Below are 27,392 nucleotides of genomic sequence, written 5' to 3'. Positions count from 1 at the left end.
CCAGTGCACTTCTCAGTGATGGCCGGTGGAGTCGTGATCCTCCTGTGTGGCTGGGGTAAGCTTTACAGTGGGGAAGAGGGTCTCTGGGTCGTCTCTGCCTGGCAGGTTAACTGGGCACTGTTGGTCATCTCCAAAAGTTCTTAGGGAGAGTCAAGGAAAGGGCAGGGTCCTGCATCAAAAGGAGGACAGGTAACTTGCCTTTGTGAGAAGAGCCTGTGTGCAGAGCAAATGGCTGAGGTTCATATACAGATGTATAAAGGAAAGGATGCAGACGCCACCAGGGAGGAGACAAGGTTGGATTCCCCCTCCCAGGACCTGAGTGTTCTCCAAGTCTTGACTTCCATTAGGCAGGTCCCACTGCTATCAAGAGAATAGCCCACAATTTGAAATCTATATTGGAACCACATTCATGTATCATTTAAGAATCAGATTCATGCAGAAGCTCGGTTTGCAGCTTCTCTTTAGAGAAGTTAGGTATGGGTACTGGGTCTGCTCATGGATGCACCCTTAGAAATAGCTCTGTGGTTTCCCTGTTTCATGGTGCCTGCTGACTTCATCTTCCCAGGAGGGATTCAGTCTGGCTAGAAAGGAGCATGTATTTACTGGGTCCAGCTCTCTAAACATCTGAACTCCAAGTTCAAATATCTCTCTGCCACCTACTCAGACAAATAACCATTTTGGAGTGTCCTTGTTCCTGACTTTGTAGACTCCAGAATCCCGAGACAGTTGGGAATTCTAGCGGGGCAGGAAAGAAAGATGGTTGCTTATGAATATGAGGGAGCAGAAAGGCTCTCTAAAGGAAAGAGACCCATTGAGGCTTTGGGCTTAGTCATCAGAAAAGGGACGTGACTTAAGGATCCAGACAGTGTGCTGAAATCCGGCACACACCAGCAAGTGGCTGCAATGTTGAGGGGAACTGGGGAACAGCCTAGCCAAAGCTCTAATTCAATCTTCAGCCCTAAAAGGGGGAGCGAGGCATTCTAGAGCAGACACAGTAGATGGCCTAATTCCAGATCCCGATGGCCTTTGAAATAGCTTGGAGGGGACATTTGCCTGAACTATTGTCATCTGAAGTGGCTTTGTTCATTGTTTTGTTTCTTTGAGACAGGGTCTTGCATATCTCCCTGGCTGGCCTGAGACCCACTATGTTGACCAGGCCAGCATAACATTTATAGTGTCTTCATGCCACTGCCTCCCAAGTGCTGAGATTAGAGGCATGAGCTACCACATCTGATGGGTTTTGTTACTGGTTTTTTCTTTAAGTGTTATGTCTTTATTTGTTTTGTGTGCATGTATTGCTTCGAGAGTTCAGGAGTGTGGCAACAGCGTGTAGGTGAGGGTGAGAGGACAATTTACACGAATTAGTTCACTCCTTCCTATATGGGGGCAATCCCAGGGATTGAATTCAGGTCATCAGGCTCGGTGGCAGCTGAGACATCTCATTGGTCTGGGTTTGGCTATTTTTGAGGGAGGGAGAAGGATGAGGACCACCCAAATGGCTAGCCTGGAACCACAGTGGAGGTATAGTGGGAGGAGATGGGGTGCTTCTCTTGTGCAGGTGACATCTAACACTAGAGTGGGGTAGAGTATCAGGGGACCAGGAGACTACTGGGGATTTGGCTACGATGGCTTTCTACTGTTTTCTCCAGTCTTGGCTTCCTGTCATGGGTCTAACCTGGATGTGGAGAAGCCCATTGTGTTCAGAGAAGATGCCCCCAGCTTTGGACAGACTGTGGTACAGTTTGGTGGATCTCGGTAAGAAGGCCCTGCCTGTTCTCTTATGCCAACTCCTTTCAGGTCATGTAGGCAGGGCAGCTGCTCGTGGTAACTGGGAGAGATGCACCTTGGGTAAGAGAGAAGTCCTTCCATGTCTCACTCCTGACACTTTCATTTATTGTTAATGGGTCCAGAAGGGGCCATAAAAGTGTAGCTAAGACCTGCCCCTGAACAGGAGCCTATCTCTGTGTGTGGCCAGTGTAACCACACTCGGTCTGCTTGCAGTTTACTGTTCTACTACCCACAAAACCCGAGTAGCTCTCAGCGTCTCTCTGTAGAGACACTTTCTGCCTAGTGGTCACTGTGCTGGCATGAGCTGGGTGTGGTTAAGGTTGATGAAGTTACCCCCAAAGTATTGAGAGCTTGAAGAATTGGGGGAGGGGTGCTTAGAAACTATCAAAAGACTAAGAGACAGGAGAAACATAGTTCCAAACCCAGGAAGCCCCATATTTTTTATTTTGCATTGACAGCCACAGATTACAGAGGTGACCCCACCCACCTGGGGAGCTCCTGGTCTCTTGTCCCAGAAATGAGGACTGAAGGACTTCAAGTCACATGTGACATGGTCATAATCGAAGTGTGGGAAGCCAGGGAGGAAGGAAGGAAACCCAGGCAGGGAATTCCAGGCCCTGCCACAGAGGTCCTGTCAGTGAGCCAACAGGAAGCCACAGAGATCCCTGAACACATAACCACCTCTTCAGCCAGCTGGCAATCTGGGGAGAGAAAAAAAAAAAAAAAAAAACAGCTACAGACTCTAGATTCTGGGTTGGGTTTTTTTTTCTCTTTGTTTAAAAATCTAACAGTGGTGTAGGAATCTAAAGGGTCCAACTAAATGATACTTTTGCCAGCACAGCTGTTGTTTAGATCAGCATGCAGTCCTGTCCTGCAGTCCTGTCCTGCAGTCCTGTCCTAGCAGACCCACCCTCCTCATGCTAGACACCAATACCCAAAGGTAGCCATTTTGTCCTTGCATCTATCACCGGAAGTCTGTTTTTCGGCTCGATTGGTAATTTTCTGATTGTTACAGAGCTGTGCTTGTCCTGACTTAAAACAAACAAATAAACAGACATCATGGGCTCACTCAAAAGGCTGAGTTTCTATAGAAAGCACGAGTTCAGCAAAGAAGAGTCAAGTTTGCTCTTCCTTTGTGTCCTTGGGCCACACCCTGGAGTCACCTGGTGGGTTTTCCTCAGGAAACTCTTGAATTCCCCTAAATTATAGATGACACACAGAATTCTGTAACAAACCACTCTTGAGAGAAGGACCCTTTAGAAGCCCATTGACTGAAGGCTTTCTTGGCCATTGAAAAGAAACCAATATTTGATGATTTTTCTTGTGTGGGTCGATTGTTGTTAGTGATAAAATATTTCCAATTAAAAAAAATCCCTTGGGGTGTTTTACAAGTAAACTATTTACATTTCTATGATGAGAATTAGATACAGATTCTGATATAATTGTGTTAAATTGTCCACAGAATAAAACAAGCCAGGAAGCATCCCTTACATGCGTGTGGATAAAACACAGGATTGGTTTCTAAATGGCTTCTTTAGAAGCCCAGACTTTCCCCACAAAGTCTTACTTCCTCATGGCAAGATAGTTCCTTGTACTCAGTGCACCCCTGTTCCTACTCTGACCGTGGATTGTGATTGTTCCTCTAGACTCGTGGTGGGAGCCCCTCTGGAGGCGGTGGCAGTCAACCAAACAGGACAGTTGTATGACTGTGCACCTGCCCCTGGCATGTGCCAGCCCATCTTACTGCACAGTGAGTGATTACCCCAGGTATCAGGGTCCCCAGATCTCCTAATGTGCTCCTCTTAGCAGATTCCAGCTAAGACTATTCCCCCTCGATGAAGTTGGGTGGTTGAGTGTGACTACGTGTATCTGCCTTCTCAGGTCCTCTAGACGCAGTGAACATGTCCCTGGGCCTGTCTCTGGTGACTGCCACCAATAACTCCCAGTTGCTGGTGAGTTCTCTGGGTCATGGCATCGACGGATGGAAGCTGGGGGAAGGGACAGGAGTTGGGGAGGAAGGATATGCCCTGGAAGCAATTCTCACAGAGGTGGCCTCTGTTTCTAGGCTTGTGGTCCAACTGCACAGAGAGCTTGTGCGAAGAACATGTATGCAAAAGGCTCCTGCCTCCTTCTAGGCTCCAGCTTGCAGTTCCTCCGGGCAGTCCCTGCTACCATGCCAGGTGGGCTTGTTGAAGATGAAGCTTCTGGGGAGCAGAGCTGGTACCCTACAGTTAGAGAGTAAGGCCTGCTCTCTTCTGGAGGGCTGTGGCTTAGGAGGAGCCTTGGTAAGCCCAAGAGGTGGATGGGAGCACATTTTGGCTGACAAAGGGGACAGGAACCCCCAGGTGGTTGTGACTGGATTGGAGGAGAGCTTGTGTGCTGGACAAGCAGGGTGTGAAGGTCCCATAGTTTCTACAGGTATCTAGACACTTCTTGGTTTTCCACAGGGAAGACAGTGTCGATGGCTCCTGACTAAGTCGCCCGGACTCTCCAACTTTCTCTTAGTGGGGTGGGGGTGGGGATAATCCTTATTAGTAATATTCTGTCAAGCACCTTTCTATTTACGTTGAGGTGAGGGTACAGATAAACTGCCTCGTCTCTAACTTCTGAACGGAAACCAGGGACCATATAGAATGCTCAGGGAGAGCAATGCTTTAGACTGCAGAGGTCATGAAGCCACCAAGAGTGAAGGTTTAGTCCACAGTAGAGCAGCAGCAATGACACCAGCCCACAGAGGTTACTATCTATTCACTGATATCCCTGAATGTCACAAAGTTGGCTGCCAAGAACATAGGAACATAAACTAGGTACAAGAGAGGTAGGTTTGGTAGAAAGAACTAGGGTCTACTGTCTACCATCTGGGACCAGGAAGCACTAGGTCCTGGCAGTGGGGGTGGGGTTATCTTCTAGTTGCCTCTCTATGAGTCTAATGGCTGGTGGGTAGGTTTAACTGGTGAGAAAACCATGATCAGAGAGGCCCCACTGGTAGAAAGATGCCACAGAGCTCAGCCAACCTTCACCTGTTGGTTTGTTGCTTTGTGAGATGATCAGCTCTGTTCAGGCTTTTGCTGCTGGAGAGGATTCATTTAGTTCTGTTACAACTTGATACCTCAGAGCTGGTTGGTACCCAGGGGGCTTCCCCTTCTCTGAGGTGATGGGGAAGGGGGAATGGGGGAAGAGATTTGTGATGGTGGGACTGGGAAGAGAGGAGGGAGATGAGGGCTTCGAACATGATGTAAAGTGAATAAATAAATAAGGAAAAGGGGGAGGGTAAAGAAGCAGAGGAGACATCTGGCAGAACTTTCCATAAACCTGATAGAAACCAAGGATGGTTATTTTATCATAGGGCTGAAAGCTTGAGCAGAAATACAGGACAATGGCTACTCAGGTGTGTGTGGGGTAATGCAGTAGTGTAGACGACATTCATTTACTGCAACAATAAGATTGATTAATACGTATATTAAGTGACGAATACAGGGTCTGGTGGCACTCTGTGACAGTTTGCTGTTGTCCCCATCATCACACATACCAGACGTCTCTAGGCCCACAGAAGAGGGAATACCCAAGACTGTGGTCACTGCAGAAAGGGAAGTGGTGATCCTCCATTTCTCTCAGCACCCTTGAGGTTCTGGTGAGAGGAGCAGAGAAGAAGGGAGTGATGGGAGAGCAGAGAGAGGAAAAGCCTTTTCACTCTGATGGCATGTAGGAGGCAAGTTGTAGCTTTGAGGCCTGGGTGTGACAGCTCAGGACTGTGCTGGTCAGCTTGCTCACTACCCCGTGCCTAACACAGGATGTAGGTGTTAGTGGAGGCAATACCAGGGTCTTGCACATAACCCATGGCTCATAGCCCATAGCTCAGCGTGAACGAGGGGACAATCTGAAAGGCCTTGCTTATGTACATGCATGTGGCACGCCTTTTCTCTTACTATGTGACCTCGGGGAGGCCAGATCTTCCCAGAAACAGATTCTTTTTGAGGATGTTCTTGAGAGCAATGCTGGTAAACAGGGCAGTCTGGGGGGAAGGCAAGTACTGGTTAGCACTTTCCTTGCCACGGAAGCATTCTTTTCAGGAAGGGGTGAGAGGCTCATGAGCTGCCTGCAAGGTATTCAGAGAGCCTCTAAGCCTGCGGCTTTCATGTGCTGGCTCCTGTCAGGGACTCTTTAGTAACTCTAACCTGGACTTCGATACAATTGTTACTTTGGTCTGTTGTGGGTTCCCATTCTGGGGTTAATTCTGTGTTACATCTGGAAAAGTCTGTCACACAACCGCAAGGTAAACAGTGATAGGGTACTTACAGATGCTTCTAGGACCTGGGATCTTGAACACTAGTTGACCCGATATATAGGGCGTAACCCTAGCAACACACCTGTCCAGAGGGACTCTTGGGACAGTGAGAGCTGTTGCTGGCCAGCTCCATGTAGCTGGAAATGAATGCCTTAGTACTGGAAGGGGAGGAACCTGGCAGCTTACCCATTATTCTTTGCTGGTGCGTTCTGTGAGCCTTGAGAACTCCTGGCACATGCGATTGTAGGGACAACAGCCGGATCATTACAGAAGGCTGTACCCTGTACTAATGTAGATGTTTGTTGCTGCAATAGTCTAATGGGGTACACACTTACTATTATTATCCTCATCTTAGAGATAGGGAAGCTGATGTCCAGAGAAATTAAGCAACTTGCTCAAATTCATCAGCTTGGAAGTGGCAAAGCTGGGGTTCAGGGGCAGACACTTCGGTGCCAGAGTGTAACCCTGAACCACCTTTCCCCCTGCGCTTTATAACACCGAGAGAGCATTATCTAATGAAGATTTGAGTGAATGATTGCAGAGTCGGGCTCCTTTCTTTGCTGAGTAAGAAGCTATTTGAGGGCCCCAGGAGACAGACAGTTGACTCTTCTCTCTTCACTGCAGAGTGTCCAGGACAAGAGATGGACATTGCTTTCCTGATCGATGGTTCTGGCAGCATTGATAAAAGTGACTTTACCCAGATGAAGAACTTTGTCAAAGCTTTGATGAGCCAGTTTGCGAGCACCAGCACCTTGGTGAATCCTGGACACTGTGGCCTGTGGAAGGGTGACACAGATGCAGGAAGGGGGCCCAGCACAGCTGGTGGGGGAGGAAATCAAGTGGAAGAGATCATGCAGGGCTAAGACAAGGGCAGTGTGCCAATACAGTGCTCATTTAAGCTCTAACCCAAGAGCTTCTCCTGTGGCCTTTAATGTGTATCCACATGTCCATACTTTTTAAAAACTTTGAAAATGCTGAGCATGACGGTGCATGCCTGTAATCCCAGTGCATGCCTGTAATCCCAGTACATGCCTGTAATCCCAGTGCATGCCTGTAATCCCAGTACATGCCTGTAATCCCAGTGCATGCCTGTAATCCCAGTGCATGCCTGTAATCCCAGTGCATGCCTGTAATCCCAGTGCATGCCTGTAATCCCAGTGCATGCCTGTAATCCCAGTACATGCCTGTAATCCCAGCGCTGGGAGATTGGGGCAGCAGGGTCATGTGAGTTCAACTTCAACTGGACAATATAACATGACCTTTTCCAGAAAACACACTCAGAGAGGGGGGAGGAGGGAGGGAGAGGAAGGGGGAAAGGGAGTGCAGCCAATTTAACAAACAAACACAACAGCAGAAGAATTTTAAAAACAAATTAACAATTTAACTCTGAAACCTCACTGAAGATAATTCAATCAAGTGAGTGAAGTTTTCCTAATTGTGTTTTCAACATAATCAATGATATCTTTATCTTAAAGTGCATGGGGAATGAATCATAAATCCAAATTTTTTTTTCCAAGAGAAAAGGCTTAATTGAAAATAACACAGGGCCACTGACAAGATGGCTCAGTGGGTAAAAACACTTGTTGCCAACCCTGAGGACCTGTAGTGGAAGGACAGCAGCAACTTCTGAATGTTTTTCTCTGACCTCCAGATGCACATCATGACATAACACACATACACACACACACACACACACACACACACACACACACACACCACATTACACATTGTACACACATGTATACACCATACACACACACACCATACATACCATACACATACCCCATATCACACACACCATATACATACATAACACACACACACACACTGTACTCACACATATACACCATACACATATATACACCATACACACACACCATACATACCATACACATATCCCATATCACACACACCATATACATACATAACACACACACACACCCCACACTATCCATACCACACACCACACACACATCATACACACTCATACCATACACATACACCACACATCATGCACGCACATACCATACACACACACCACACATGCCACATATATCACATACATCACACATATAAGCACACACACACCCTATACATACACATACCACACACACACACACACACACACGCACGAGCGTGCGCCTCACAGAAGACATAAGAACAAAGGAGAAGGGAGGGAAGGGAGGGATGAAGGAGGGAGGGCACCTTGGGGAGTCCTGAACCTGGGGCTTCTGCTGGCTTTTGCAGTTCTCCCTGATGCAATACTCAAACATCCTAAAGACCCATTTCACCTTCAGCAAATTCCAGAGGAGCCCAAGCCCTCAGAGCCTGGTGGACCCCATTGTCCAGCTTCAAGGCCTAACCTACACAGCCACAGGCATCCAAAGAGTGGTGTGAGTCCCTCCTGCCTTGCTGCTGCCTCAGACGTGGCCTCCAAATCACTTCTCAACACTGAGTCAACACCAAGTTCTTCCTTCTTCTCTAGAGGTCACAGGAGGCTCTGGGGGAATTTTGGGGAGAGAACGGGGTGTAGCCAGAATCCTTTTCAGAGCCCAGTTCCCAGATGTGAGACCAGACTCCTTTGCAGTTATTTTTCCTTTACCTGGTTTGAGAGACCTTGGTGTGCTCCTTCTGTGTCTGGTCAGCACTGGGGCCAGGTTGTCACTATAGAACTCCCATGGGGTCTGGCAGAGGGTGTGGGTCTCCTGTGAGTCTGAGTGTTTAGGACCCTTGGTTTCCTGCACACCCCTGGGATCCCTGCACACCCCTGGGTGGTACAATAAGAATTGTCCCAAACAAGAGATCCTCTGGCTAAATGTACTCACTCTCCTATGTGGTGACTCTTGTACCTTGAATATAAGATTAAAAATGCAAGAGGTTTAAAGCCACACAGTCCACCCCTCTTAGAACCTTCCCTTAAGCACTCAGTGCTTTCCCACTGGTAGGACCTGGGGAGGGAAATTATATGAGGCAAAGAGACAGTGTGGTTCACAACTTTGGGGTGCTTACCATATGCCAGGATGCACTGTCTTTCTCCAGCAGCCTGGATCCCAGATCCAGGCTCATCCTAGCCTTAAACTTGGCTAGTGTTTGGTTCTGTCCGGTGCTGAGTTAAATTTCTTCTCTCCTTCCTCCCCTTCCTCCTCCTCCTTCCCTCATCCATTCTTTCCCATAGGACAGAATGGGAAGCCCAGTAAGGAGGCTTAGTCAGTGGAGTGTTTAGTAGGCAGTGACGCCTCCCTCATCCTGGAGGTGGACACAGGAGGATCAAAAGATTAAGATCATCCTGGGCCGATACTGAGATCCAACTCAGCCCAACATAAGACATCATGACAACTCATAGCCCAAAACAACGGCAACAGCATTACAGGAACTTAAGGGTTACCCTAATCCCTCGAGGCATTCTGCCATATATTAGAAACAGGGAGTGGTACATTTAAATGAATCAGTAAATCCCACCTGCCTGCCACAGCCTAAATTTGATCAGTTGCCTTTCTGCACACAAATGGTGCATGATTACAACAGGGCAAAATGAGATTTCGTCTGTCTTTAAAGGAAATCTAAATGTAGAGAATGTTCCATGCTGTGCTATGGTTTTGACTTCTACTTTTCAACAAAGGAGCTGAAGAAGTGGAATTACGATTTGCTGAATCCCCTTCCCAATGTTGGGTACTTGTTTTTGTCGAGTGTTCTTGGTGTGCTCTGGCTTAGAGCGTGGGGGCTTCACCGTTACATTTTAAACATTTTGTTTAGAGCTGCCACCTGTCGGACACTCCTCCACCTTCACTGTCATGTAATCTTCCCAGTGACCAGGCACTATTTGTCTCAGTTACCAAATCTGGTGGCTTCAAAAATGCATATACTTTTTCCCAATCCAGATGAGGTTCTGCAGATGTTCTTTCATGTAGCCAGAACCCAGAGACCTCCTTCGTATACCTGGTGTTCGTGAAGGACTGGGGAGAAAGGGCTCATGTGGAATAGCTGGATCTATGTCTACATGTGGTCTCTTTCCGTGGGCTGTTCCTCCCACATCTAGCAGAGTAGCCGGTCTTGCTCTGGCTCAAAACTATGGCTATGAATCTAGATCTTTGATAAGAGAGCTTGCCTGTCCATGCAAAATAAGCCCCTATATTGAGAAGAATGAATGTGAGCCACAGGGCAGGCCAGGTTTTCTGTGGAAGAACTATTTGGAACTAGTTTTGGAGAACAGTTTATGGCACAGCTACTGTTATTTTGCTTGGAGAGAATCAGAGGGTCAGAGAGGTTAAGTACCACATACAAAGCATGTCTGACTCCTAAGCGTCTGCTCCAAACCATATTGCCTCCTAGGAATAAGCTCACTGGTATAGGTTTTAGTAAATATCTAATATAAAATACCTTTATTATTAGTCTTTGTTCCTATTATAGCATTCCAAAAGGGAATCCTTTCTCTTTTCCTTTCTTTCCCCTGATTTTTGGGGGGTGGTGGTAATGGAGTTGTTAAGAGTAAAGGGGATAGGTAGTTGAGTTAGGGTGTGTGTAATTTTGTGTGTGTGTGTGTGTGTGTGTGTGTGTGTGTGTTCCATAACTCACTATGGTAGTCTAGCCTGGCCTGGAACTTACTCCCCTCCAGCCTCGGCCTCCAAAGGCTTAGATTGCTCACCTGTGCCACCACTGACAACTCTGAATAATTTTCACACCATGCCTGACCTGACCTGGGCTTCCTAACATATTTAGAAGAAGGGAAGCCTTTGCAAGCTGTCTTTCCAGAGTCAATTATGTCTCGATGATCATTTCGTTTTATTATCTGACAGGAATGAACTATTTCATAGCAAGAACGGAGCCCGTAAAAGTACCAAGAAGATCCTAATTGTCATCACAGATGGACAGAAATACAGAGACCCCCTGGAGTACAGTGACGTCATCCCCGATGCAGAGAAAGCCGGCATCATTCGTTATGCTATTGGGGTACAGTCTCTTTTTTTCTTGGGTTCATAGACCCTGCCTTCTCTTTCCCAGTTAAGGTCCAGGTGGCTTCTGCTGTTTAGAAGCCACTCTGTTGCAGGTGGGAGATGCCTTCCGGGAACCCACTGCCCTGCAGGAGCTGAACACCATTGGCTCCACGCCTCCACAGGACCACGTGTTCAAGGTGGGCAACTTTGTAGCACTTCACAGCATCCAGAGGCAACTTCAGGAGAAAATCTTTGCCATTGAGGGTAAGTGGAAATGAGGTCCCGCTTTGGAGCTGAAGATTTTGCTACCCCACATTTGCTCTGTAGAGCTCGGGCCCCAAACCCATTTTCTTTCTGTTCTGACTTCTCATGCTGTCATTGCTTTGGAGAATCTAAGTTACATGTTTACCCACAGGAACCCAATCGACGTCAAGTAGTTCCTTTCAGCATGAGATGTCACAAGAAGGTTTCAGTTCGGCTCTCACAATGGTGGGTGGAATGTGTGCCTGATAAATGGGCATTAATTCTGGGCCATCTGTGGGGTGGGATAAGGCCCAGAGGTAGATTTGCCCATAGGCTCTTTGATGGATCATTGCTCCCTGCAATCTGGGAATAACAGAGAGCAGGAGACAGCCAAAGTTCTTTCACACACATTCTAGTGGGTAGAGAGCACACAGGGAGAATTCCCAGACTGAATTATGTATTGGGATTGAAAAATAAAGATGCTCAGATGACACTGAGAGCTGAGAAAGGGCCAGCTCTGGGAAACGCTCAGAGTTTCTGCACTCAGAGCGGAAAGCAACTGAAAAGGTTCTGGGGCAGAAGTCAAAGTGTTGGGCTACACAGAGAGAAAAAAAGGCAGTGTGGACAGAGCAGGAGCACAGTGGGTAAGGGGCAGTGAGCAGCTGGAGAGCGGGAGGGACCAGACCACATGGATCAGGGAGCTAGCGGGGCAACAGGACTTGTTTGAAAGAGGAAGTACACCCAGAGCACCTAAAGAGATTTTCTTCTAATAATTTCGGGCTGAGCAGAGTATGGCAGAAATGAAACCAGGTTGGTTTTGACCTTCTCATGGGAGCTATTTCAAAGGTGCTTGGAAGGTCATTAAACGCTTCTTTCAGTGTTTTTATGTTTCTAAGTTCCCTATGATCAAAAGTTTAAAGGTGTAAATAAGGAATGCTGGGGAGGATAAGGTATTGCTCTGAAGCTGGGGTAGACCTTGTCGTAGGGGAGCAGAGAGAGGAAGAGGGGTGGTGAGGAAGAAGGGCCCCTATGTTTGGGAACACAGATAAAGAGCTTGGTTCCACTGTGAAAGGACTCAGGTGACATTCCAAGGGGACAGGTGGTGGTTTCCCAGCACAATGGTACCTACATATTGGGTGTGAGCAGGCCTGATGCCAGGATGGGAGAAGGTAGAACACATTTCATGAAGCCAGGAGGCAGGAGAGGCAGAAAGGAAATGGCTGACAAGGGCAATGTATCAGGGAGTTAAAGGGCAGACACTGGCAGTGGAAACTAAGGAAGAAAAAGATGAGAGGTGTTTGGAACAGGCTTCTCTGGATTAGAAAAGCATCCTGTTCCAGCCTGTCCCAGCCTGCTCAGCCCTGGGATCCTTTCCTCTCAGGATGGACCGGTTCTGGGGGCTGTGGGAAGCTTCAGCTGGTCTGGAGGTGCCTTCTTATATCCACCAAATATGAAACCCACCTTCATCAACATGTCTCAGGACAATGTGGACATGAGAGATTCTTACCTGGGTAAGAGGCAGCTATGGGAGGGGCGGGCGGGGCGGGGCGGGGCGGGGCGAGCTGCCTGAAGACAGAAGCCTTGGTGCTGAGGTCTGGGTCCCTCAGGTTACTCCACTGCACTGGCCTTTTGGAAGGGGGTCCACAGCCTGATCCTGGGGGCTCCTCGCCACCAGCACACGGGGAAGGTTGCCATCTTTACCCAGGAATCCAGGGATTGGAGGCCCAAGTCTGAAGTCAGAGGGACACAGGTTGGTACGGAAGAAGCTGGAATGGAGTGTGAGAGTGGGCAGTGTGGCCAAGGTGGAGGACATGGCAGGGCTTTGGGGCCTATGGAGGGTGTGTGGTGCTGGGAGAGAGGAGGGACCAGGCCCAGCATCTTTAGATGACTTCAGGCTCGGCCCCCAGATCGGCTCCTACTTTGGGGCCTCTCTCTGTTCTGTGGACATGGATAGAGATGGCAGCACTGACCTGGTCTTGATCGGAGCCCCCCATTACTATGAGCAGACCCGAGGGGGGAAGGTATCAGTGTGCCCCATGCCTGGTGTGGTAAGTGGGTGAGGATCCTGGCTGGTGGCATCTGGGTATGGGTGGGGGTCTGCCCAGGTTGGGCCTGACACTGCCTTTGCTCTGCAGAGGAGCAGGTGGCAGTGTGAGGCCACCCTCCATGGGGAGCAGGGCCATCCTTGGGGCCGCTTTGGGGCAGCTTTGACAGTGTTAGGGGACGTGAATGGGGACAGCCTGGCAGATGTGGCTATTGGTGCACCGGGAGAGGAGGAAAACGGAGGTGCTGTCTACATATTCCATGGAGCCTCAAGACAGGACATCGCTCCCTCGCCCAGCCAGGTGAGGCCATGTTGTCAGCCAGCTCTAGATCCTTCTCCTTCTCCATGTCTTGGGTTGCTTAAATTCAGCCTCTGGCTTTTGGCAAGAGCACTGCTGCCTTCCTTGGTTTCTTAGTAGTCTGTTTCCCTGAACTAAGTACTAAGCATTCTTGTGTTGGCACAACCTCCACTCTGTCGTGGACAACTTTGTAAAAGACTAAGCTTGACATCGAAGTCTTGAGTCATTTGCTGTGTGTTCTTTGTCTAAACGAGTGACGTACATTGGGCAAGCGTTAGTGGTTTTGCCTTTTTGTTTGTTTTGTTTTCCTGGGAAATAAAACTGGGGAAGCCAATTCCTTCCTTTAAAGATAATACAGTGAGTGTGTTAAGTACTCCAAGACCAAATATTTTCTGGATGTCTGTACAAGTGATGAATAAATCTATTTTAATCCGATGGCTGTAGTCCTATATTATTACTGGGTATTCCCTCAGGACAAACTGGACTTGTAGGAGGGTCCCCTTCTCTTTTTCTGAGCATCTCTTAGGACCCCACCACCACCATCACTTGCTTTAACTCCAGGACCTTCTTTTCTTATTCTCTCAATTCCTGGATACCGCCATCAGTTGGTTTTTATTTTCCTTTCCCTTCTTGATCAGAGGGTCACTGGCTCCCAGCTCTCCCTGAGACTCCAATATTTTGGGCAGTCATTAAGTGGGGGTCAAGACCTTACACAGGATGGCCTGGTGGACCTGGCTGTGGGAGCCCAGGGGCACGTGCTGCTGCTTAGGTGAGAAGTCCCTCACCTGCCACCTGCCACCCTTACCCGCTGTGTCCAGTGTGCTGGTCCTTTCTCATGTCTTTACCATCATTTACATCCCCAGGAGTCTGCCTTTGCTAAAAGTGGGGATCTCCGTAAGATTTGCCCCCATGGAGGTGGCAAAAGCTGTGTACCGGTGCTGGAAAAGGACTCCCACTGTTCTCGAAGCTGGAGAGGCCATTGTCTGTTTTACTGTCCAAAAAGGTTCACCTGACCTGTTAGGTAAGTGTTTACCTAAAAGTGGGTCCAGCATCACCCTGTTAGAAGCTTCTAAGGCTATGTTCAGGACAGAGCAAGCCCAGACACACAAATCTCTCAACCCTTTCCTTAGTTGCCTGAATCATGTCTGAGACCTTTCCCTCACTTTCTTCATGCATCCAGGCCTTTGGTTAGGTCCACCAAAGCAGACTTTCTCAGCAGTCCTCACACCTATTCTTATACTGTCTCCCCACTGTCCAACGAGAAATTAAACTTGATCTCAAAATGTAAAACTAGGCTTCTCACCCTAACCCTTAACTCCCTTAAACTGCTTTGTCTTAAGTTGTAGAAACCCAAATTCTTTCCTGGAGTTCTGTCCCAGCTTTGGTCCCTCCTTGAATCTTCTGTCTCGGTCTACCCTCTTCCTCCATGTGCTTTCATGAATGTACCAGCATAACCTTCCCTGTATCAAACTTTAGGAACATTCTTTTTCCCACACTTCATTCATGGACCATGTGCTTAGCTCCTTTATTAGATTGAGATTCGTGAGTGAAGGGACAATCAGTCTGTCTATCTGTCCAACTGTCTGTCATCTATCTATCTATCTATCTATCTATCTATCTATCTATCTCTGTCCATCTGTCCATCCATTCACCCATCCATCTATCCATCCACCCACCAACCCACACATCCATCTAACCATCTATCTAACCATCTATCTATCTATCTATCTATCTATCTATCTATCTATCTATCCATCCATCCATCAATCTATCCATCCATTTATGCATCCATCTATCCATCTATTCACCCATCTATCTATCTACCCACCCATGTATCTGTCTGTCTGTCTATCTATGTATCTATCTATGTATCATCTATCTATCTATCTATCTATCTATCTATCTATCATCTATCTATCTATCCATCCATTTATGCATCCACCCATCCATCTATCTACCCACCCATGTATCTATCTATCCATCCATCTATCCATCCATCCATCCATCTATCTATCTATCTATCTATCTATCTATCTATCTATCTATCTATCTATCTATCTAAACAAATAAACATAAACAGGATGTTCTGGTTCTAGTTGGTTTTTACATTTTTCCTTTCCCCTTTATTTCAGGTGATGTCCAAAGTTCTGTCAGGTATGATCTAGTGTTGGATCCAGGCCGTCTGATTTCTCGTGCCATTTTTGATAAGACTAAGAACTTCACTTTGACTGGAAGGAAGACTCTGGGGCTTGGTGATCACTGCGAAACAATGAAGCTGCTTTTGCCAGTGAGGATTTGGGTTTAGGGAAAGCCAGGGGTCAGTGATTGGTTGGGGAGAAACCAAGACTAGCTTGTCAGTCCCTGCTCCCTAGTGTGTGACATGGGAAGAGGGAGGGCAGTGACGCCAGAGAGAGCACAGCTGGGAGGAAAGCTTGGCTGCTCAGCCTGGATGTGGGGCTGTCTGGAGCCCACGATGAAGGGGAAGACGGATGCTGGTTCCTCAAAGTTACTTCTTTCTCAGGACTGTGTGGAAGATGCAGTGAGCCCTATCATCCTGCGCCTCAACTTTTCCCTGGCAGAAGACTCTACTTCATCCAGAAACCTTCGTCCTGTGCTGGCTGTGGGCTCACAAGACCACATAACAGCTTCTGTGAGTAGCTTTCAATGGAGTCCCAGGGACAGGATGGCTACATTGTGTCTCCATATTGCTTTAACAATTCATAATAGATCCTCATTGTCCACCACTGGCAACAAACCCAAAATGTCCCCTCAACTTCTCAGGCCCAGCAGAGCTTGTACCCTTGCATAAGACATAAACACATTCTACACACTGCCTCTTCTCTCTCAGACTTTGCTTGGAGACTTTGTCTGCTATAATTCTCCTTTGAAGAAACACTTCCTTCTCCCTGTCTGAAGTTAAGTGTCAACCTCAGCTCCTGATCACACTTGGTGTCTCCTGCCTCCCACCTTTTCTCCTGCCCCCAAGTTCACTATGACTACCCCATTTCAACGTGGTGTCACTAGGGACCGAAATGATCCGCGTCTGCATTGGAACCCCCATTTCTTGAGCATTGTAGCCATATCTAAGTCACCTGAAGGTTTTACTTCCCCAAACTTCCACGTAGTGGAAAACTCCTGTCTATTATAGGCATTTAGAAATGTCCGCTGAGTAGCACCTGTGGTGCACCGTGGACTTGATCCAGCTCAACCTTGTGGTGAAGTCTAGATCCTGTGTTGTTTTTCCCATTCCAGACTGCAGCCTATGTCTACTCCTTGCTAGTGTCTATGAGAGTCACGGGAGGACAGGCATGCTAACTGTCCGATGAGGTGCTCAGAGAGACTCATCTAGACTTGGGGGAAAAAGGACCAAACCATTTTGTTTCAGCTGCCGTTTGAGAAGAACTGTAAGCGGGAACTCCTGTGTGAGGGGGACCTGGGTGTCAACTTTAACTTCTCAGGGTGAGTGCAGTTTCCTTTCATGTGATGAAGTGCTTGCGATCCCTGACTTCCTAAGAAAAGGAATTCTATTGGAATACTATTGGCGCATGGTTCAAAAGTTCCTGCCATCTTGCCTCTGCCCCTGATTCAATTTTCAGCTTGCCTTCAGGCTTGCCTTTCTCTCCTCAGCCTGCAGGTCTTGGTGGTGGGAAGCTCCCCAGAGCTCACAGTGACAGCAACTGTGTGGAATGAGGGTGAGGACAGCTATGGAACTTTAGTCAAGTTCTACTACCCAGCAGGGCTGTCTTATCGACGGGTAACAGGAATCCAGGTAAGTCGGTCCCCTGGACTCGACTAGACAGTTTTGGCCTTTTCTGTTCCTGATACCAAAATACCATTGGCTGAGTACGTTCTAAAGAATTATTTTGAAAAGAAATATTAAAAGATGATTATTTGGGCTTATGGTTCTGGAAGTGCAAACCTAAGAGATGCATCTGGTGGTGGTCTCAAGGCAGAGTCTCATGCCAGTTCAGGGAGCGATGTGGCAAAGACCGGCGGGGTCTTTCCTCTTCTGCCGTGGGGTTCCACATTAATGACCTTGTCTAATTTTAATCATGTCCCAAAGGCTCCACTTTTGAATGTCACAGTCTGGTTAAGTTTCTACCTTCTTAATACCTCACAGTAGTGATTAAATTCACTACTCACACACAAAAACTTCACACACGAAATCTTGGGTCCTTAGGCCATTTTCAAACCAAAATGTTTCTCTCCTGCCCTATGATCTCCTGTTTTATAATTCTTCTGCCATGTATGTGGTATCAAATAGCATCATAGACAAATGTATATTAAACCTATGTATCCATTAATAAACAATACTGAGCAAACATCCATAAATTAGTACCTAGACAAAAGCAGAAAACTGCCAGCATTCTCAAAGCTCCCAACTCTGTATCTTTCCCTATCCCTAACCCCATTCTCTCTCGTAAGATAATCATATTTTTAACTTCCTGTTAATCACTTCCAGGTTTTTGTAGATTTGCCTGCCATCCATGAGTGTGTCTGTAAATCATGCTGTTCAGTTTTGCCAGTGCTCATACTTTACGTAAATGGTATACGTGTTCTTCTGTATCTTCACCCCTTCCTTCTGCACTGTTTATGAGATTCACTCATGTTGCCACATGCAGCTTGTGGTAAGCTACAGTGCTGTGTCCAAATACCTGCCAAGTTCTCTGTGCAGCCACCGGTCAACAGGACAGACTTTCTATTCAGCTTTCAGAGTGTCAGTATGGTCTCTGGTGGAACTACCTCACAGCACTAGTTAGCATCTATTGGGGAGCTGCTGGTCTCCAGTCTGTGCTGGAATCCCCCCCAAAAAAGATGGGCTAAGTACTAGCCCCAGCACCAGGATAGATGACCTTGGGACACCAGCACCAGATTGAGACTGCCGAGATGTCATCTTCATGACTGAAACGCCCCTATTCTCTGCCCCATTGTCCTGAGTCAGCCGTTGCTGGATTTCCCAGACAACACTCTAGGGTAGCCTAATACAATATAGTTTAAAATATATTCATCACATCAGTTCCATTTCTTTACAGAGCCCTGACTGACACACCTTCTAAACTGTGAGCCAAATATGCCTCTGCACAGAGAACTTGCCAAAATTATGCAGCCCTGAGGTTTACTGTTTTTCTGTCTTTTGTGAACAAAACCAACATCCTGGCTAACACACTTTGGTCAGCAAGAACAGTTAGCAAAGAAGCAAAGCACAGGAGGCATAGAGCAAGGCTAGTGCATTTAAAGACCTTTCTGGATCCTGAAACTAAACTGGACCAGGTCTTTGATAGATTAGTCCTTTGGTCTGGTTTCAGCCAGTGTCGGAGCCTATGTGCTGGGTTTGAAGGTCAGAATGCTGCCTCTAACATGGTGTCAGTTGTGCTGAGATCTCAGGGCCTGTTACATTGGAGTGAGGGCAAGCAGACAAAGAGCAAGGTTTCCTTCTTCAATGTCCTTTTCTGTCAACTGCCACTAGAGGTTTGTCCCAGATGTAGGGTGAGACTTCCTACCTCCATCATATTAAGAAAAGCCTACCACAGATACACCCATCAGCTTAGGGTTTAGTAGATTCCAGATGTTATCAAGTTGACAATCAAGATTAGCACCCGTCACAGAAGGGTCTGTTCGTGGTAGGGGAGGCACAGTGGCTGCAAAATGGCCTCTGTGGTGTAAGGGAGTCAATTATGCCTCAGCCGCAAAGAAGAAACAGAGCTCAGACAGGATGCTATATGCCTCAGGACTGTTCAGAGTGGCGAAGCCTCAGGTTCAATAAGAAACCACACCTAATAAAGTAAGGTGAAGAGCAACTGAGTAACCATGGGGCTTCACTCACACATATGTGAACACACACAAAGTTTAATTAAAAAAACAGATATTAATAGGCTTATAGGGACAGTAATATATTTTGGTGGGTAAGGGAGCTTGAACCGAAGACTAATGATATGAAATTGATCCCTAGAAACAACATAGTGGCTCGAACTGACTCCTGAAAGTTGTCTTCTGACCTCTGTATGTGTGGCAGGGCACCCTCCTTCCAAATAAATATTAAAAAGAAAAAAAAAGAAGAAGAAGACCTGTTCAGAATAACCTGTATTATCCAGCTAGGCTGTATTCCCCCAGCGTTTCCAACTCCCCACACAGACACGTCACTGAGGACAAAGCATACAAATGGGTGCCATTCAAACCCTAATGCAACAGTAAACAGTTTTACTGCTGTATGAGACCGATGCCCAGTTTATTCATTCTACAGCTGATAGTTGCTTTCCTGGTTTGAGCCATGACTGTTTTTGAACTGGTGTCCTGGTGTACAACGGGTTATATTTTGGAAGGTTTATATCACACATGGATTCTATAGCTTTTTTTTAAACCTATTTATGCTCTGAGCAGCACGTGAGGGCACCCGTGCCTGTCTGTCTATCAGACTTTATAACCATCGATGTAATCTCATATCTCCTTGTAGTTTTTGTTTGGAATATTCTAGAAATGTTGTGGAACTTTTATGGTCCTTTGGGTCTTTTCTTTGGGATGTGTCTATCTACATTTTTTTTCCTGTTCTTTCCTGTATTTAAAAATCTGGCCAGCACAGTGGCACATGCCTTAATTCCAGTACTTGTGAGGCGGAGACAGGCAGATTTCGGTGAGTTTGAATCAGTCTAGTTTACATAATGAGTTCCAGGCCAATCAGAGCTACATAGTGAGATCCTGTTTATTAAAAATGACAATGACAACACCCTGGGTGTGTGACAATCACCTTTAATGGCAGAACTCTTGGGTGGCAGAGGCAAAGGGATCCCTGTGAGTTTGAGGCTAGCCTGGTCTACATAGTGAGTTCTAGGCCATTCCAGACTAGCTAGAGAGACCCAGTCTCAAACACTGATTCACAAGGGACCTTTACATGCTCTAATGGTCCTGCTCTGGTGATGTGCTAGTGAAGCATCTCAGTCTCTGCATCATGTCTTAGCTCTATAAAGCATGTCTTAATTCAACTAGAATTCAAGTCTATTGGTCTTTTCCTTTATTCTTAGTATTTTTGCATATGAATCTTGTTTAGGAAATATTGCCACATCTCAAGGTCCCAGTGTGTGTCTTCCCACCTGCCCATAGGCCTTAGGCCTTTGCTCTTTGCTCCCCTCTGCACGTCCATACTTTCTCCCAGACTTATACACCAAGGGTCACTGCCACCCCCTTTGACAGACACTCTGTCTCCTGGTTCCTGACAACTCCGATCAGGAACTCAGTGACGACAAGGTGTCTTGGTTCCAGGCTAACCTTGAACTTCTGAATTCGAGGGTTATAGACGTGTGCCATCATGCCCAATTGATAAGGTTCTAGGAATCAAGCATGAAACAACTTTATAACATCCCCAGCCCAGAAAAGGTGACTAAGGGTACTCACCACCAAAATTGATGACCTGAGCTCAAGCCTCAAAACTTCTGAGTCACACACACACACACACACACACACACACACACACGCACACAAACACACACAAGCACACACACATACACACGTGTGGGATAAACATGTAATAAAAGGTTATTTAAACTTTAAAAAGTGTTTCCCAGGGAAGGGATGTAGTTTAGTGATAGAGAACGTGCCTAACATGCATGAGTGAAGTTATAAAAATCTCTATTCCCTTTAAAAATCTTTATAATTTTACTTTTGTACAGATAAGTCTTAGAGTTTATTTTAATGCATAAATAAGGTAGGGATCCAATTTCATTTTTCTTTATGTAGTTTTATTTTTCAATATGGGATGATTTTCCTTGGTGTCACTTATTGAGAAATCTGTTGTCTCCCAATGCTCCGCTGTCATATGCTAGTCCTATATACACACATATGGCTAACTGTGCTGGTTTGGATGAGCAATGCCCCGCCTCATAGTCTTAGGAGTTTTAATACTTGGTCCTCAGTTGTGGCTCTGTCTGGGAGGTTAGCGGCTGCAGCCTTGCTGAACAAAGTACGCCACTGCTGGGTTAGTGTCAAGAGGAAAAGCTTTTGGCTGCTTGCAGCTTACCCTTGCAGCCTTATACTGTGGTTGAAGGTGTGAGCCCTCAGGTTGTGCTCTGGCCACCATGCCTGCTGTTTCCTGTCATACCTCCCCTAGGTGGTGGACTTGCTTCCTTCTGGAACCGTACCAAGTAAACTCTTCTCTATTTACGTTGCCTTGGCCATGTTTTTTTTTTTTTTAGCATAGCAACAGGAAAGTAACTAACACAGTATCTCGAATTCATCTCCTCTCCTGTAAGCAAGCTCATCAGTACCCACTCCGCTTGGCCTGCGAGGCTGAGCCCACGGGCCAGGAGAGCCTGAGGAGCAGCATCTGTAGCATCAACCACCCCATCTTCCAAGAAGGTGCAAAGGTCAGTGCTGTCTGCCCCCCAACCCTGATCCTCAGCACTGGACTCCCTTACTCTCCCGTGAGCCTCTCCATTTCCACGTCTTCTTTTCTCTCCCCTCAGAGCACCTTCATGATCACTTTTGATGTCTCCTACAAGGCCTTCCTGGGAGACAGGTTGCTTCTGAGGGCCAGTGCAAGCAGGTGAGCCCGGGAGAACTATAGTATGTCATCCCTACCCCAGTTTTAGTCTCCAGCTGGGTATCTGCTTCCTGGATTCCTTCACAGTTATCCTCCACTCCTTTTCCCAGTGAGAATAATAAGCCTGAAACCAACAAGACTGCCTTCCAGCTGGAGCTCCCAGTGAAGTACACTGTCTATACCGTCATCAGCAGGTAAGAACCCTTTGCCCTTCCCTTGTGCCCGCCAAGCATGGGATCTCTTGGCTGGCTGTTTGTGTAGTAGGTTTCTGAATCAGCCTGTTTCATGATGGTGACTGAGACAGGATCCTTGTAAAGAAGAGGTTTTTTTTTTGTTTTGTTTTGTTTTGTTTTGTTTTGTTTTGTTTTATCTCACAGTCTGGAGGGTGACAGTCTAAGAAGCACAGTGCCAAATTTGACCAGAGTCCCCTGGACCACAGATGACAGAGGGCATGGCAGAACAGTGAGCTAGAGGGTGACACAGCTAGGATAGGGAGACAAAGCAAAGGAGGTGCCAGCCGGCCCACTTCTCCCTACGTCCTCCCCTCATAAAAGTCTCAACCTTCCCAGCATCATCACCTGAGGGCCAAGCTCCCAACACAAGAACCCTTGGAGAACACACTCAAACTTTCCCATCTTCCTCCCTCGAGAATTCTTGTGTGGGTTTACAGACATAAATCTATCCATATCCATATCCTCTATCTCTAACTCTATTTTGACCTATCTAAGCATCTTTATCTATAATCTGTATAGCACACCGTGAAAAGCTGTATAACCCTCTGGCACACCGGTCTGCTGCTGGCACACGGCACGCTTCATTGCGGTTGTTTAATTCCACCCCTTCCTCCAGTACTCACTCTTCCTTTCTCACGAAGCTTCCCTAGACTCTGAGTGAAGCTATGAGATCGAGGGCAAGGCTTTTCTGGGCCCTGCGTGCTGGGAGCTTGTCCTAACAGGATAGGTCTGTCACCACACAGAGTCCAAGCAAGGTCAGAGGAGGGTAAGTGGGAGAATACAAAGCTGCAGCTATGGGATTTGAAGGTGAGTTGGTGAACTCAGGGGCAGGGCAAGCCAGAAGCAACAAGGGACTTTCCACAGTGGACTGTTACTCTGAAGTGGGGAGCTGTCGGGCTGAGTCCCATGAGTAGGGCTTGCTCTGTGGCTGCTGGGTGTATGGTAGAACTAGAGGGGTGTCAGGATCAAATATGTCATTTTCAGTGACATGACCCGTGGATTACATGTATGAATCTCATCTTTCCTCCTAGGAAAACACAGCTTACAGTTAAATGTACTAGGAATATTTCAAGCATTTTTTGGTTATAGTGGGGTTTTGGAAGATTTACTTCTTATTCTTCTTACTATTACTAATTTTACTTTATACTCTGGATAACCATATTGTTATCTCTATTTTTACCAATAAAAAAATCAAGAGCTTTAATAACCTGCGCCTGTATTCACTGGGTAGGCCGCACTGAATGTCTCCGACAAGGCCTCCCTGTGTAACAGGGCTGTTTATATGGTCCAAAGCAAGCAGGTGTGCCCAGGGACTTCTTCCAGAAAGAGTTTGTGCCTGTGTGTATGTGTTACACACCTCTCAAGACTGAGGAAGGCTGGGTGCTCTACTCAGCTTTGACAAGAAGTTTGAGTTTGGGGAAATGGCTCAGAAGGTGAAGTCACTGCCAAGCCTGGGACCCACACGGTAGAGAACATTAAATGGACATAGTGTCACACGCCTTCCCCCAGATAAACAAATATGTGTGGAATAATTGTTTCTCGAAGAAAAGAGGTTTGGGGCTGGAGACTTTAAAGTAAGAAAAGGGAAGCAGAGCCCAAAGAGGTTTGAGAGGCACAGGAAAAAAAAAAAAACCTCCGGAAGGTTACAGAGACCTCAGGTTTGCTGGACACCGCTGCAGCCCCTGCAGGACTCTAACACGCTCTTCAGGCTACTTTGTTGAGTGGGAAGTGGGGGGTGTGAGGCACGAGCTTGGGTAATTCTTCAGCAGTGCCTCGGCTCTGAGAACTGAACCTGGGTCCTGGTGCTTGCTAAGCAAGTGCCCACCAGATGGCCACATCCTCAGTCTCCTCCTGCTGGTAAGTGTCTAGTTGATAGTGTGGAACTGTCGGGCTCTGCAGTTCTGGGAAGATGCTCTGGCTTCTGGTGCTGGTGAAGCGTGTCAGCCCTTCTTATAGTTTAAAACGGGGCCTCACTGTGTGGCCCTGGCTGTCCTGGAACTCACTACGTAGACCAGGCTGGCCTCAAACTCACAGAGATCTGCCTGCCTGCCACTTGCTTCTGCCTCCCAAGTGCTGGGATTACAGACAGGCACCACCATGCCCTTCCTGCTTAATTCTATTGAGATCGGAGACATCAAGCGTTGAGAAGGGCCATGACTTAACTGTTAAAATCCTCAGGACTATCCAAACACCCTGTGAAAAGACTTTTGAGGGTGAAACTTTTTGTTCACATGAACAGTGGTATTTGGCAATACATTTTCAAAAGTAACTATGTTCCTCGTTATTTAACTTAAATTTTTATTTTTGATAGTTTCATACAGGAGTAATGTATTTACACAGTCTACTCCCTTCCTCTCCCCTCCTACTCCTCTTGTGCCCCTCTCTACCCTCTTCTGTAACATAGAAAATGTCTACTGAAAGCCACGGATAAGCAACCTTTGCGTTTGGAAGGCAGGCGTAGAAAGATTGCTGTGAAGATTGCTGTAAACTTAAGGCTGGTCTGGGCTATGGTTTGAGCGTATGTCATAAATAGAGAAGAAAGAAAAATGAGGAACTGGTAGATAGAAACCTGTCGGCATTTAGGGCCCCTCTTGGCTTGAGTCCCTAGGTTGTTTCCTTTCACAAGTGTTCGCCTGCCCCAACTCGACTGTATCTGCTTCATTATCTGCCATCAGAGACAGGTCTCACTCCATTTGTCCCAAGTAATCCAGCCTTCACTTCGAAGGTCTCCCGTAGGCTTATTTATTCTGGCAGAAGACTTTGTAGTAGTTCCTGGGGCCACTTCCTATCTGCTAGAGGGGGCATAGAAACGCTTTCTCACCACTGGGAAATGTTCATCAGTACAAAAAACAAAAAAACAAACAAACAAAAAAAACATGCAGATGTTGGGTCTCTAAGAGAAAATTGCTGGACCTTAGGAACATTTCCTGCCAAAGAAAGAGCTGGAACAGATCCTTGGGGGGTATAAAGAAGTCAGTACACCAGGGAAGAGCTGGTAATTCCCATGCCTGTCAAAGGCACTGAGGGGAGGGGAGGGGAAGCTGGTACTGAGGCTGCTGATACATTTGGAGACCATTGTTTCCCTGCATCCTCTGCTGGGCCCAGTACTCTGCAGCAAGCTGTGGTTCAAATGGAGACAGACAGCATCAGAGCGATTTTCCACTAACGCTGTTTCCTCCAGGCAGGAAGATTCTACCAAGCATTTCAACTTTTCATCTTCCCATGGGGAGAGAAGGAGAGAAGTCGAACATCGATATCGTGTGAGATGCTAGAGAATCTATTTGGTCTCAGCTCAAGATGGGGAAGACTGGAGAACTGGGGGTAAGAAATAAATAGGGGTGCTCTAGGGATCATACCGGTATCTGGTCTCCATTCCTGCAGGTGAATAACCTGAGTCTATTGAAGCTGGCCATCAGTGTTAACTTCTGGGTCCCCATCTTTCTGAATGGTATGGCTGTGTGGGATGTGACTCTGAGGAGCCCAGCACAGGTACCAGCCTGAAGTATCTTTCTCTCCAGAATCCCTTTCTAAAATAATGCCATACTCTTATCAAGATTTCCCCCACTCCTAGGGTGTCTCCTGTGTGTCGCAGAGGAAACCTCCTCAGCGTCCTGACTTTCTGACCCAGATTCAAAGACGTTCTGTGCTGGTGAGAAAAGCCATGTACTGGGGTGGGGGGGGGGCACAGGAATGTACTGATGAATCAGAGTTGTGCAATCAGCCTGAGATTTTATACTCTCTACTCAATGTTATTTTTTATTTCATCTTTTTGTTTCTTTCTAAGTAAAGGCCCCTTCTCAGCTTTATTCCCCTCTTGTCCCCAGGACTGCTGCATTGCTGACTGCCTGCACCTCCGCTGTGACGTTCCCTCCTTGGGCATCCAGGATGAGCTTGACTTCATTCTAAAGGGCAACCTCAGCTTCGGCTGGGTCAGTCAGGTCTGTGGCCAATAGCAGACCAAGGTCCTTCCCTGGTCCATGTGTGCGTGGTGGCTCTGAGGCATCTTTGTCTCAGGAGATCTAATTCCCAGCTCTGCCCCCACCCTCTCTTTCGCAGACATTGCAGAAAAAGGTGTTGCTCACGAGTGAGGGTGAAATCACATTCAACACGTCTGTGTATTCCCAGCTGCCAGGACAGGAGGCATTTCTGAGAGCCCAGGTAGTGGCTGTGGCAGGCAGGAGCCAGGCTGGTGAGGGGGCTCTGGATGCGTGTCTGTGGTGTTGGCTGAGGGGTTTGCCAAACTGCATGGAGGGTGAAGATCCTGAGGCACTCAGAATGCACGAATGCTTCCGTATGCCCAATCAAGCATTCGTGGGTATTGGCAAAGGAGGGGGATGGATAAAGGTGTGTGGGGGGCTTGTGAAAGAATGGGCACTCACTGACTTTCAAATCAGATAGAGACAATGCTAGAAGAATCTGTCGTCTATGATCCCATCTTCCTCCTGGCGGGCAGCTCAATGGGAGGTCTGCTGTTACTGGCTCTCATCACAGTGGCACTGTACAAGGTGAATTGTTTTCACATCACTTCCCTAACACTACTAGAGTTCACCACCAGCTCTGCCATGCACAGTGAGAACTCAGATCGTGGTTGTGGTGAAGGCTTGGCCACGTGTTTGTCCCTGTCGCTTACATTTGCTTGGTCTTTCTGTTTCTCCGTTTTGAAATAACAATAAGCCTCACGCCGCAGAGAGGCTCGGGTGATAGAGGCATGCCTTATGTGTAAATCTGCCTGACAACGAACCCGTGCCTTTCTCCCAGCGTTCAGTGCATTTCCACTGCTTGGCACACGGTCTTTCTCAAGGCGTGACAGCTGTTCCCACGACCGCTCTGCCACACTGCTGAGAGTTCTTTTGGTTCTCTTATCTTCAACTTCTCAACTTTCTTCCCATCCCTCTCACCCAGTTTTTCTGACTCTATTACATTTTATAGCTTGGCTTCTTCAAACGTCAGTACAAAGACATGCTGGATGGTCAGCCCGCAGATCCCGCCCCAGCCGACCAGGCAGACGGCTATGAGACTCCTCCGTATCTTATGTCCTAG

The 27,392-nt window shown here is 47.2% G+C and overlaps 1 protein-coding gene across 1 annotated transcript; it reads left to right on the top strand.

The window, feature by feature from the left end:
- Positions 1 to 18: 18 nt before the first annotated feature.
- ITGAD (integrin subunit alpha D) lies at positions 19 to 27,392 on the top strand (the record flags this gene model as incomplete). Its single annotated transcript, XM_080912996.1, is given in 33 exon segments — positions 19 to 55; positions 1,650 to 1,755; positions 3,435 to 3,538; positions 3,670 to 3,740; positions 3,854 to 3,968; positions 6,698 to 6,828; positions 8,321 to 8,466; positions 8,686 to 8,706; positions 8,708 to 8,741; positions 8,744 to 8,790; positions 10,867 to 11,020; positions 11,118 to 11,268; positions 11,420 to 11,493; positions 12,629 to 12,758; positions 12,855 to 12,997; positions 13,155 to 13,295; positions 13,383 to 13,592; positions 14,228 to 14,358; positions 14,453 to 14,610; positions 15,722 to 15,876; positions 16,111 to 16,239; positions 16,975 to 17,048; positions 17,217 to 17,358; positions 21,830 to 21,943; positions 22,043 to 22,122; positions 22,230 to 22,313; positions 25,534 to 25,612; positions 25,734 to 25,841; positions 25,924 to 26,001; positions 26,177 to 26,290; positions 26,409 to 26,510; positions 26,747 to 26,857; positions 27,282 to 27,392. Coding segments are annotated over 33 exon segments (3,585 nt in total).

This window comes from Micromys minutus (genome assembly GCF_963924665.1).
Source record: "Micromys minutus genome assembly, chromosome: 2".
Lineage (NCBI taxonomy): Eukaryota > Metazoa > Chordata > Mammalia > Rodentia > Muridae > Micromys > Micromys minutus.
Note: the sequence above shows the minus strand (reverse complement) of the source record. Positions and strands in the feature narration are given on the sequence as shown.